The following is a 13,073-nucleotide window of genomic DNA, read 5'->3' as shown; positions in this document are numbered from 1 at the left end:
TGGCTGGACCCCTGGTGTGTTGTTTGCTCTCTGAATGGTACTGTATGTAAAAAAAAAAAAAAAAAACTAGGGGGTCCTAGACCAGGGATAATTTTCATAACCTTCCACACTGAAATAAATCTGTTTTATGCCTTTTCATGTAGTTATTAGAGAGTATGGTTCTGTGGATTATTTTAATCCTATATTGAAAATGTATGATTTGTAAAAGGAAAACTAATGCCTTCAATAGACAGATAATGAAGCAAAATGCATTTTATGTAAAGCCAAAGCCTTTGTAAAACCTGAGAGAAAATACTACAGTGATTTAGGAAAACCTCAGTCCATAGATTACTCACCTTTGCTGGCAATTTGATGTAGAATAAGTAAAATCTCCAGCATGTTGTGACCTGAGAAGGAATACATAAATATGACAGGTTTTATGCTATTCACAATACCAAGAGAATGTGAATGTAGGCAACCATGGCAAAGAGCGAAAGTGGTTAAATGGACCCATTGCTATGGAAACTTCCATGCTTTGTTTTGTTGTGCCCTACTAAATTGTTTATCTTAGAGAAGACAAACAGGTAGATCCTATAAATAGTTCCCTTCTCTGCTTGCCACTAGGAAACTATAGGTGGATATTCCTTCTACTGAAACATTTGCATATTCATTAATGCTATGTGATTGACAGAATAGAGGCAGAATTCAGCTTTGCTGCAGCACGTCATTTTCTGAATTTTCACTACAGATTTTACCCCTTAAAGGTGTATTCCAATTGAAAACATTTTTTTTATCAACTGGTGGCAGAAAGTTTAACTGATTTGTAAATTACTTCTATTTAAAAATCTTAATCCTTCCAGTACTTATCAGCTACTGTATGACCACAGTGCTCTCTGCCGACACCTCTGTCCATTTTAGGAACTGTCCAGAGAAGGAGCAAATCCCCATAGCAAACCTATCCTGCTCCGGACAGTTCCTAAAATGGACAGAGGTGTCAGCAGAGAGCACTGTGGTCAGACAGAAAGGAAATTCAAAAAGAAAAAGAACTTCCTGTGGAGCATACAGCAGCTGATAAGTACTGGAAGGGGGGCTAGAATTCCACTGAGGTTTTTCCATGCAAAAATGACAATAAAAACGAGGCCAGATGTTAGCTGTAAGTCAATAGTGAACTGCAAAAGGTCAGATCCAGTTTTTCATTTTGGCATGTTTTTGAGCTCTTTTGGGTTCAGAGGCTGGTTTTCAAAAACGTTTTATGGTGTTTTTTGGGGGATAATCTTCGCTTTTTCCTCCCATAGAAGTCTATGGGAGTGTAAAAACGGCAAGAAAAACGCCATATGGGTTTTAACTTTAGCGTTTTTGCAAGCGGTTTTTATTCTTTTTTTGGACTTTAGCGATTCGAAAAAAGTGATAGAGATACCTTTTTTTTTTTGTTAAATTTCATAGGGTACCATTAAAAAAATAAATAAATAAAGATACAGTAGTGATGCAAAAAATTGTATTTAACGAAATTTATATTTTTTTGAACCAAATTTTATTCATTTTTAAACAGAGATCAATTTATGTGAGCAGGCCGAGAACTAAAAAATCTAGCCAGCATTGTAAAAATTTTTAGAAAGGGGCCATTTAATTATAAAAATATATTTTTTATAATTCATTTTGTAAAACATTTTATTAGTAATGTATTTTAATTATGTGTTTTATAAAATTGTGTGTTTAACTTTTTTATTACATTTTTTTAGGTAGTACTACTACTCCCAGTATGGAACAGACTGTTCCATGAAGGGAGTAGTAGTAACTGTACTAATAGACAGATCGCAGCAGGTGTCACTTCTGACACCTGCTGCGATCCTCCGGTATGAGCTTTAGAAGCCGCAGCCGGCCGCACTTCTCCGCTCCACTGCCCACACTATACTCCGCTGTGATGTGAAGTTCACTTCACAGATTCATATTTCCTGCTGAGAGCTGTGATTGGCCAGATAGTGTTGGCCACTCACACCTCTCAGAGGCATATACAAATCTGTGAAGTGAAGATAACCTCACATCACAGAGGAGTATAGTGTATAGGGGACCAGACAAGTGCTGCTGCCGTCTGCTTCTATAGCTTATACCAGAGGATCGCAGCGAGTGTCAGGAGTGACACCCGCTGTGATCTGACCTTAACTGCAGGTACTACTGGTCCCAACAGGGAACACACTCTGCTCCATGCTGGCAGCTGTACTACCTGCATTAATAGACAGATCGCAACGGATGTCAGAAGTGACATCGGGGCCATCTATTCGTACAGATACTACAGCTCCCAGCATGGAGCAGAGTGTGCTCCATGTTGAGAGCAGTAGTACCTGCAGTAAGGGACAGATCACAGAAAGTGTCACTCCTGACACCTGTTTCGATCATCCTGATGTGAATTTTGGGACTCAGCTGTGCTCACGGCTACATCTACTATCTATATCTACTGCCTAGCAAGAACTTACAGTGAGCCTGCAATGTGTATACAGTATACACATTGCTGGTTCACTTAACCCCTTGCTGAGCTGTGCGCTATGCACCAGCCCTGAAAGGAAAGAGTTAACTTACACTGCTGGACAGTGTAGTATGGTGGCCCAGTACGGGAGGTGTTACCCCGTACCCTTGCTGCCCTGTCAAGTAGCCTCCTGCAGTGTCCCCTGTCCCCCATCTGTTTATTGTATATGTAAATAATCCCTATGTTATATATGTAAGAGTTTTATATCTTTAAGACTGTTTACCATGTAATTTGTCATGTGATTGTTACCCAGGAAGTATCAGTGACCAGGTGACCTAGGGGTGACTAATGGGACCCCACCAGAGCCTCCCCCATATAAGCCCTGGGTGGAGCCTCTGCACACTCTCTTAGACTTTGCTGAGGTCCAGTCAAGTCGTGCCTAAGTGTGTGTCCAGAGTCATAGGAGGCCTCTAGTCCAGTCTGCAGCAACAAGCTACAAACCTGCAAGTAAGCCACAGTCACAGTCTTGTCAGTCACAAGTCAAGTCAAAATCATCTGTCTAGTCAACATGGCCTGCACTAAATTGTCCACATCCACTACAAGTCCCAGCAAGCCCTTAAGGTCTCTAAAGTCACTGGTCACCTCTGTGGGCCTGGCTGAACTGTATAGACTTTATTGCCCCCGTTCCTAGCCCAGGATCCAGCTGCATACTTTCGGGTGGTATTGAGGATAAACCACGCCCTGGCGTCATGAATACAAGGGGTTAATGCCATCTGCCCTGCATCACACCCCATACCACAGTAGGTTAACCCTTTGGGCAAAATACACTATATACAGCTAGCTATAGATAGCTATAGATAGCTGTATATAGTGTATACAGAAGATTAAGAAGTCCCCCTACCGCCCTCCAGTCCAGGCTGGGTCAGTGTAGCCCCGCCCCCTAGTGATGATGTCATTAGGGGGCGGAGCTACAAACGGGAACCAGGCTGGTAAAGGTGTTAGGCTCTGTTCACATTGTAGGTTTTCTATAATGTGAACAGACCCTTCTGCCAGTGTCCTCCCAGACAGGGAGACTCCAGCTGTTGCTAAACTACAACTCCCAGTATGCCTGGGGATGCTGGAAGTTGTAGTTTTGCAACAATTGGAAGCTGCCTGTTTGGGAAGACATTGTAATATGGGCGCTCTCCCCAGCGGAGAGTACCAAAAAAATGTCCTAACAAATTTTTTGTGTTTTTTTTTCTTCTCGTTTTAAATCCGTGTATGCAGGGGATTACGGCAGATTCGGAGGACTACTGAGGATGAACTGGATTTTTTTTAATAAAATGGTTAACGAGGACTGTGGTGCAGTATTTTTTAAAATAACATAATTTTTCCAATGTGTCGTGTTTTTTTTTTTTAAATTGAACTTTCAGGCTAAGTAGTGGAAGCCGTCTTATTGACGGAATCCATTACTAAGCCGGGGCTTAGCGGTAGCCCCAAAATCAGCTAGCGCTAACCCCCAATTATTACCCTGGTACCCTCCGTCACAGAGGTGTCGGGAAGAGCCGTTACCAACAGGCCCGGAGCGTCAAAAATGGCGCTTCTGGGTCTAGGCGGTAACAGGCTGGCGTTATTTAGGCTGGGGAGTGCCAGTAACAATGGTCCTCGCCCACCCTGGTAACCTCAGGTTGTTGCTGCTTGGTTGGTATCTGGCTGTGAATAAAAATACGGCGAACCCTAAAAATACGGCGAACCCTGTTTTTTTTTGCCCAAAAATAATTCCCTGTATTTTTATTCTCAGCCAGATACCAACCAAGCAGCAACAGCCTGAGGTTACCAGGGTGGGCTAGGACCATTGCTACTGGTCCTCCCCAGCCTAAATAAAGCCAGCCTGTTACCGCCTAGGCCCAGAAGCGCCATTTATGACACTCCGGGCCTGTTGGTACCGGCTCTTTCCTGCTCCCATGTGGCATTGGGTACCAGAGTAATAATTGGGGGTTAGCACTACCTGTTTTTGGTGCTAATGCTAAGCCCCGGCTTAGTAATGGATTCCATGAATGAGACAGCTTCCACTACTAAGCCTGAAAATTCATTAAAAAAAAAAAAAAACACATTGGAAAAATTATTTTATTTTAAAAAACACTCCACCAGAGCCCTTGTTAGCCATTTTAATAGTCCTCCGAATCCTCTGCATACACGCATCTGAAACTAGAAGAATAAAGAAACACAAAAAATTGGTTAGGACACTTTTGGCGCTCCCCAAAGCTTATATAGCAAAATGATGATGCCAGCCTTAGGCTAAGTTTCAACTTGTTTTTTGTTCTGGCCCACAAAAACGCAAGAAAAAATGACAAATGAGTGGAAATAAAATTTTTCGCCCATTTAGCGTTTTTTTTTTTCAAAATTTGTTGGATACAAAAAAAATAAAAGATGCATTAGGGATGGAAAAAAATGTATTTCATGAAATTTATATTTTTTCATAACAAAATTTTTATTAATTTTTAAATAGGGATTAATTTATGTGGGCGGGCAGGGACCTAAAAATGTAGCCGGCAAGAATACAAATTTAACTTTTTTCACTTTTTTCTTTATTTTTTAAATGATGGGAGTAGTAGTGCCTGTACTGATAGACAGATCACCCGGGTGTCACTTCTGACACCTGTTGTGATCTGTGTATTAATGCAGGTGCTACAGCTCCCAGCATTGAGCAGAATGTGCTCCATGTTGGGAGCTGTAGTACCTGCAGTTAAGGACTGCACTGTATTATATGCCATATATATATATATATATATATATATATATATATATACATATATATATATATATATATATATATATTCATATTTTCCGCAAAGAGTTGTGATTGGCTTGAACCCTCTGGCCAATCACAGCTCTCTGTGGGAAATATGAATCTGTGATGTAAAGAACTTCATATCGCAGAATATAATGCAGAGGAGCGGAGAAGCGGCCGTGCTGCCGGCTTCTATACATTATATAGGAGGATCACAACGGGTGTCAGAAGGGAGACACCCGGGGCGATCTGTCTATCAGTACAGGTACTACTACTCCCATCATGGAACAGTCCATGCTGGGAGTGGTAGTACTACCTAAAAAAATTAAAAAAAATAAAGTAGTTAAAAACACACACACTTTATTAAACACATTATTAAAATACATTACTGATAAAAAGTTTAACAAAATAAATTATTAAAAATATATTATTTTTACATTCAAATGGCCCCTTTCTAAATTTTTTAAATTGCAGGCTAAATTTTTACTTCCCTGCCCGTCCACATAAAAACTTCCTGCAAAAATGCCAAAGTTAAAACCCACATGGCGTTTTTCTTGTCAAAAAGGATAAAACAAAAAACGCCAAACTGAAAAACGCAAAGTGGAAAAGGAATTTTGTGATTTCTCATTGATTTACAGCTGTCCGCAGTGTTTTTTTTACTGAAAAAAACACCATGGGGCCATTTTGTTTTTTTGGGGGGCAAACCGCACAAAAAAAAAACAAGTCGAAACTTAGCCTTAAAAAGGTTATCCAGCCTTATGAAATTGATATCCTATAGCTCTTCTGACATGTCTATTTTATTAAATTCTTGAATTTCTGCTAAAATTACAATTCCGCATCATCATCTCTTTGAACTCTGCTCTGCGCCATTATTGCGCCTAGAAATTTATGATTACTGTAAATTAAATACTCTGCTATCTCTGTCAGTCCCATAGAGTCTAATGGAGCGGCAGCACACAAGCAAGACTTTCACCCTATTTAACCTGTTGATTACCCAGGATGAGTTTATCAAAACTGAAATCATGCATTTACACAGTATGACCGTACATCATTGGTGGTATAGGATTACAGGGAGCCGATCTTTTGTCATGGTAGCGTAAAGCCTTCTGAAGTCCCTGCCAGGACAGATCTCCATTTACAGCCTGCCATAGCCAGTTTGCTTAAGGGAATGTGTCACTTATATTATTTTTTACTTTCAATTTTATTTCTTTTTTCTAAATTATCTAATTTAAACATTTTTTGGATAAATGTAAACCAATCCTAAGACAAAAATTAAAAGGAAATGATATAAGGGTGGGCTAGATGGATTGGGTGGTCAGCAATCTTCTATTAGGGTATGTTCAGACGAGCCGATTTACTGCGTATTTTACGCTGTGGATCTGCCGCTGAAGGACCTCTGTCTTTACATGTGCCTGCTCGGAGCGGCAATACCCTGCTACGTGCAGACACACTGAATCGATGTGCGAGTCGCGGCGCATGCGCGGTGTACTCGCACACATGGCGGCCGCTCCCTCTGCTCTTTGAGCTAGGCCTAGAGCTGCCGCAATGTGCGAGTATACTGCGCATGCACTTGGCGACTCGCACATCGCAGTGTGTCTGGTCACAGTGGCGTATTGCCGCTCTGAGCAGGCACATGTAAAGGCAGCATACAGAAGTCCTTCAGAAATCCGCTCGTCTGAACGTACCCTTATGGAGGCAGCTTTTTGAATTTCTTTCCAGTCTGACCACAGTGCTCTCTGCTGACACCTCTGTCCATGTCAGGAACTGTTCAGAGCAGGAGAGGTTTTCTATGGGGATTTGCTCCTTCTCTGGACATTTAATGACATGGACAGAGGTGTCAGCAGAGAGCACTGTGGTCAGACAGAAAATAAATTCAAAAAGAAAAGAACTTCCTGTGGAGCATACAGAAGCTGATAAGTACTGGAAGGTTTAAGATTTTTAAATAGAAGTAATTTACAAATCTGTTTTACTTTCTGGCACCAGTTGATTTAAAAATAATTGTTTTCCACCGGAGTACCCCTTTAAAGCCGCTAGAGGGACTGTAGGACAAAATAATTTGGACCTGCCTCATTGACTTCTATGGAAAAGATTTCTAGGCATGTTCTGTGACCTTTGCAGTGGTCACTGTGCAGTTAGTAGGAGAACTGTGACCCACACCTATTGTGAATGCTGAATCCTGTGATATATATTTATAGGTGTAATTTTTCTCATTCTTCAAAATAATCCTGCCTGTAACCAATAGTAAGGAGAAGGCTGAAAAGTAATTTGTACAGAAAAATAATTGTCATTTTAGAAAAAGGCTTAGTGGCCAAATTGAAAACTATAAGACTTCAAGATTATTTCCCCCCCCCCCCCCCAAAAAAAAAGAATAGAAAAAGAAAGAAAAGAAAATTGTTACAAATAGATCCAACTAATCTGAGATTTACATCTGACTTTCCGGCAGTTCCCATTAGTGCGCATTAAATAGATTTGATGAGTTTGTGATTCGCTTTTAGGAAAATGGAAATGGAAATATTGTATTCTACTGGTTGGTATATCGGATGAATAGAACTGAAATGGGATTGGGATCCTTTGGGACCCAATATATAACTTGTGGGAGAGGGCAGCTTTCAGAGCGGGTCAAAGCAGGCGGTCACAAAAATACAGCAGGTACCACAAAATCCAGAACACTCCCTTCATCCTCTAAAATGGCACAAGGGGCTGATGAAATGGCACAGGGGGCTGATGAAATGACACGGGGCTGATGAAATGACACAGGGGTGATGAAAGGGCACATGGGGTTGATAAAAAGGCACAAGGGGTGATGAAATGGCACAGGGGGTTATAAAATTGCACAAGATAGTGATAAAATGGCACAAGTGGTGATGAGATGGCAACGGGAGATGATGAAATGGCACAAGGGCTATCTCTCAATGCTGTTACAAAATGTTTGCAGGAGCAGGCGGGATTGTACACATATGTTTCAGGAGCAAGCGGGAGTGAAACACACCTATGGAGGGAGTAGGTGGTAATGGTCAGAAATCAAGCAGAAGGGATTAAAAAAAAACTGTTCTGTTCAGGGCTCCAGTATACATCCCATGCTTTCTCAGGCCCTCTCTCTTTCTATCTCATTCACAGATCACATGCTAAGCTCCATCCTCACTTTCTGTGTGCTGTCTTGCTGTGTCTGTTACTAGAGACAGACTTCCCCTAGCAACAAGCAATGGGCAGCATATTCAAAGGAAGGTAGACCCCTAGTGACCAAGACTTTAGATCTTTTTTTTCTGGGGTAAGGAATCATTTTTGGCTAATGAAGTAATTTACAAATATGTTAGGAATCACATAGTTATCACTTGGAAAAAAGTGGTTTCAAACGACAGTGAAAATTCAAGCAAAACAATGGCATCTGAAGAAATATGGCTGGATACTGTACCATCATGCTGCAAAAACGCAAGTCTCTTTTTTCTTTCAGAAATAAGGCTGAGTGAAAATCAGTGCAATTGCAGATAACAATGACATCTGCATACCTAGTAAAGGAGAAACTGATTTTCACCTATGCAATGTATATAGTTCTAGAAGCAGAAGTGCGATTTAATCCCTGTCCATGGTCTACTATCCACCATTTATGAAATATTATTTGCATACAAGTCACTTGCATGTGCTATGTGCCAACCCAGATGACTGGTCCAAAGCAGCTACAATTTCCTACCACCTTCCATGTTCTGTCTTCTGCCCAGATGCCGTTTACTCATGGTTGACTAGGAATCAGGTAAGAGGTAAATCATTGTTTGGTATATAGCTATACATGTATGTGTCCAGTTACCATGTTGTATTTGTGAAATATAGTAAGCATGGTTCTATGTGCTCACGAGTGTGGTGAGGGGGTATATGTCTGAGCTTGTGTGTGTGATGTGGATGCATGAGTCAATATGTGAATATATGTCCTTTCATACATGTTTTGAGTGTATGTTTATTCATGTAGTGTAAGGGACAACTGAAGCACACCCAATACTGTACTGGGTAATAAACATGTTTCCCATTTTCAAAGGACGTAAAGGCTATCAAAGGTTTCACTTTTTACATGGTTTTACATTTAAAAATGGCCCGGCTCCTGATCATGTGGTCACAGGGATCAGGAATGATGTCAAAGCTACAGTATTCTACTAGACTGAGAGCATCGCATGCCTGTGACAAACTTTAAGAGATGTTTCCCCCTACAACTGGGGCAGCTAAAAAATTGCAATATCTCCACCATTCCATCATGATTTTTTTTTTTATCTTTTTTTCAGGCATAAAATAATACAATAAATTAAAGACATTGTGCAGAACCAAACTGCATACCATGCAACACATATTAAATAAAAGTAAAACATTAGTGAGCTCCATTATAGATCCAGTATAAAACCAACCTCAGCAACTTTCAGAAAGTAAATACTATTTGTAAACAGATGATACAATAATAAATAATAAACACTTCTGCCATCAAAACATACATTTTAGACTCCTGAGTTGGGGGTTACAAGATGAAGCACCCAGTTGTTTCTACACAGTACCATTCCTTAAATAACTGATTTAGCAGTATGGTTAGGACTTTTATCATATACATAAAGAGGGTAGGTCCTAGAGCCAAATGCCCTTTAGGACAAAGCTAGGTATAGACCAAGATACATCATTTTGGCAGCAAATAAGTCTAATGATTCTAAAATGCATGTAACTAAGCTATTTGCATTGGAAAATATGCCCATTTCTAATACATCCTTATGTTACATATGCAGACAAACTCTGATAGATCAAGTAGACATCTATTTGTGTACAGTGTAAACCATACTGCTCTAAAAGTAGTCAGATAATGCTTCCCAGCACTAAAACACATTCCAGTATAAGAATAAGTAAACAATCCCTCTATAAGTGAGAATATGAAGCCATAGCCAAAGATGACAGGTACATCTGTGCTGGGACTACACATTTGCTACTCACCAGTATCCTGTCTTCTAGCTTTCTTGGTCTGGTCTCTAGTTGCACTCTCTGGAGACGAAACTCTCCTCCAGCTCGGCTCAGCAGCTGTCTAATGCTGTCTAGGGAGACAATGTGAGACAATCCAGTGAGCATATTGATATTTCAGATACCAAAAGGGAAAAACAGCAGTAAATCTGAACTATCATTTTATGTCTGCCTAGCTGCAAAATGTAGGGCTAGTTTTTTTCCCTCGGACTGGGAAGCATTCCAATGCCACAGAAAAGCAGTATATGCACATAAGGAATACAATGTATAGGCTACAGCTAGAGGAAAAATGGCTAATGTTGACTTTAACCAGCAACAGTTGCAATTCCAAAAATGGGTGAACACTCGGTTGACACGTTGATATATTTTATAGTTATTTAAAACATTATAAAACAAGCAGATATTATACCTTGTCCCAATTTACATATTATATACCTTACAGAGGTCAATGCTCTAACATAATCCTTATAGCTATGTGAGATAGATAGAGAGACGATAGAGAGATAGACAGATGATAGAGAGATAGATGATAGAGAGATAGACGATAGAGATAGATAGACAAAAGAGATAGATAGATGATAGAGAGATAGATGATAGAGAGATAGACGATAGAGATAGATAGACGATAGAGATAGATAGATGATAGAGAGATAGACCATAGAGATAGATAGACCATAGAGATAGATAGAGAGATAGACCATAGAGATAGATAGATGATAGAGAGAGATAGATAGACTATAGAGAGAGATAGACAGATAGATGATAGAGAAATAGATATGAGATATATATGGGATAAATGATAGATATAAAGATAGATAGATAGACAGATGATAGAGAGATAGACCATAGAGATAGAAAGACGATAGAGATAGATAGATATATGATAGAGAGATAGACCATAGAGATAGATAGATAGATAGATGATAGAGAGATAGATAGATGATAGAGAAATAGATATGAGATATATATGGGATAAATGATAGATATAAAGATAGATAGATAGACAGATGATAGAGATAGATAGATAGATAGATAAATATGAGATATATATGGGATAGATGAAAGATATAAAGATAGATGATAGATAGATAGATGATAGAGAGATAGATGATAGAGATAGATAGACAATAGATAGATAAATAGATAGATAGATAGATAGATAGATAGATAGAGAGATAGATAGATGATAGACAGATAGATAGATAGATAGACAGACAGATAGACAGGATAGAGGGCACTTTAAAGAAGTGTGGATAATGCTAACTAGTTCCAATTTACAACATGTCCAAATGACCGTTAAATGTCAAATTTAGCTCATTATTTTACAAAGTGCTCAAAACCTTTGGGATCTTTAAAGTTAATAATAATCTACATATATCTAAGCATATAACAAGCATTGAACACAGTGATAATCATACATACTAGAAGATTATTAAGCGACATAAGAATAAACAATAAATAAGATAATGACAATATAAATGCACAAAGGATGGAGCGAGATAGATAGATATGAGATAGATGATAGATAAATAGATAGATAGATATGAGATAGATAGATAAATAGATAGATAGATATGAGATAGATATATAAATAGAGAGATAGATATGAGATAGATGATAGATAGATAAATATGAGATAGATAGATAGATAGATAGATAGGAGATAGATAGATAAATCTCACCTTGCAGTGCTCTGCAGGGCTCCATACACAGCTGGTTCATGGCTGCTGCATTTCTTGCTCTGTCATAACATCAGCTGCATGCAGCCCTGTGAGCGATCCTGTATAGTTTTCTATGTAGTGTACAGGGTGTATATATTATAATGCGTTATATATCTCTCTCTAAATATGTGTCGGTGTGTGTCCTCTCCTTGAGGATTGCAGAGTCTATATATATAGCCGTTATGTGTTAGTCCCCATGTATGTCCCTATATAAAACATATGCAGTGTATGTGGAATGGGTGTGCTATCCTCCCTGCTTGCCTGGATATTCCATTTGGTGTTGTGCTGGCTTCTGTGGTGGTGTGTCTGTCCCTTCTGGTGGTGTGTCTGTCTCTTGTGGTGGTGTGTCTGTCTCTTGTGGTGTGTCTGTCTCTTGTGTTGGTGTGTCTGTCTCTTGTGGTGTGTCTGTCTCTTGTGGTGGAGTGTCTGTCCCTTCTGCTGGTGTGTCTGTCTCTTGTGGTGGTGTGTCTGTCTCTTGTGGTGTGTTTGTCTCTTGTGGTGGTGTGTCTGTCTCTTGTGGTGGTGTGTCTGTCTCTTGTGGTGGTGTGTCTGTCTCTTGTGGTGGTGTGTCTGTCTGTTGTGATGGTGTGTCTGTCTCTTGTGATGGTGTGTCTGTCTCTTGTGGTGGTGTGTCTGTCTCTTGTGGTGATGTGTCTGTCTCTCTCAGTCTCTCACCCTGGAGATTGTGATAAAGCAAGCAGATCCAGCAGCAGCAGAGCTGCGTATATGTGTGAGAGATTGAGAGGGAGAGAGACAGAGTCTGTGCTCTTCTGTGTGTTGGTGAGAGAAGGATAGATGGAGAGGGAGAGTGTAACATAGGGAGGCAGCGAAAAGAAGGGAAGTGGCGAGAGATGGGGGTGGCACATTGTGCCATTTAACTGCTTAGGCTTCTCTGAAGGAAATCAACCTTGGGATATTGTATTTATGTGATGTACATTTTAATGGATGGCTATGTGAGAAACATTACAACATTTTCTTAATGCAGATGTGTGGCTTTGTGATTAAAGGTTTGTGCTGTAAACACTAGGTTTATACTATAGTAAGGGGCTGGCTGCTTATGGATATTCAGCATTCCTATATAAAGATCAATACATTCACCAAAAAGTACAGTGGTCCCTCAAGTTACAATATTAATTGGTTCCAGGACGACCATTGTATGTTG

The 13,073-nt window shown here is 39.8% G+C and overlaps 1 protein-coding gene across 3 annotated transcripts in view; it reads right to left on the bottom strand.

Moving 5' to 3' along the window:
- The window catches only part of CARMIL3 (capping protein regulator and myosin 1 linker 3), a 105,220-nt gene extending 92,553 nt beyond the window's left edge, over positions 1-12,667 (bottom strand). Inside the window, exons 1-3 of one of the 3 annotated variants that reach the window (XM_056526656.1) lie at positions 11,873-12,667; positions 10,167-10,264; positions 336-386 (exon numbers count right to left, since the gene is read on the bottom strand). In XM_056526656.1, the coding sequence (XP_056382631.1) occupies positions 336-386; positions 10,167-10,264; positions 11,873-11,912 (189 nt within the window). In that variant the 5' untranslated portion in view covers positions 11,913-12,667. The remainder of the gene's footprint in view (positions 1-335; positions 387-10,166; positions 10,265-11,872) is intronic. The other 2 variants (XM_056526646.1, XM_056526664.1) reach the window with 2 other exon arrangements.
- Between the last annotated feature and the right edge of the window lie 406 nt (positions 12,668-13,073).

Source organism: Hyla sarda, chromosome 1, assembly GCF_029499605.1.
Source record: "Hyla sarda isolate aHylSar1 chromosome 1, aHylSar1.hap1, whole genome shotgun sequence".
NCBI classification, from domain to species: Eukaryota; Metazoa; Chordata; class Amphibia; order Anura; family Hylidae; genus Hyla; species Hyla sarda.
This window is presented reverse-complemented; position numbering and strand designations above follow the sequence as displayed.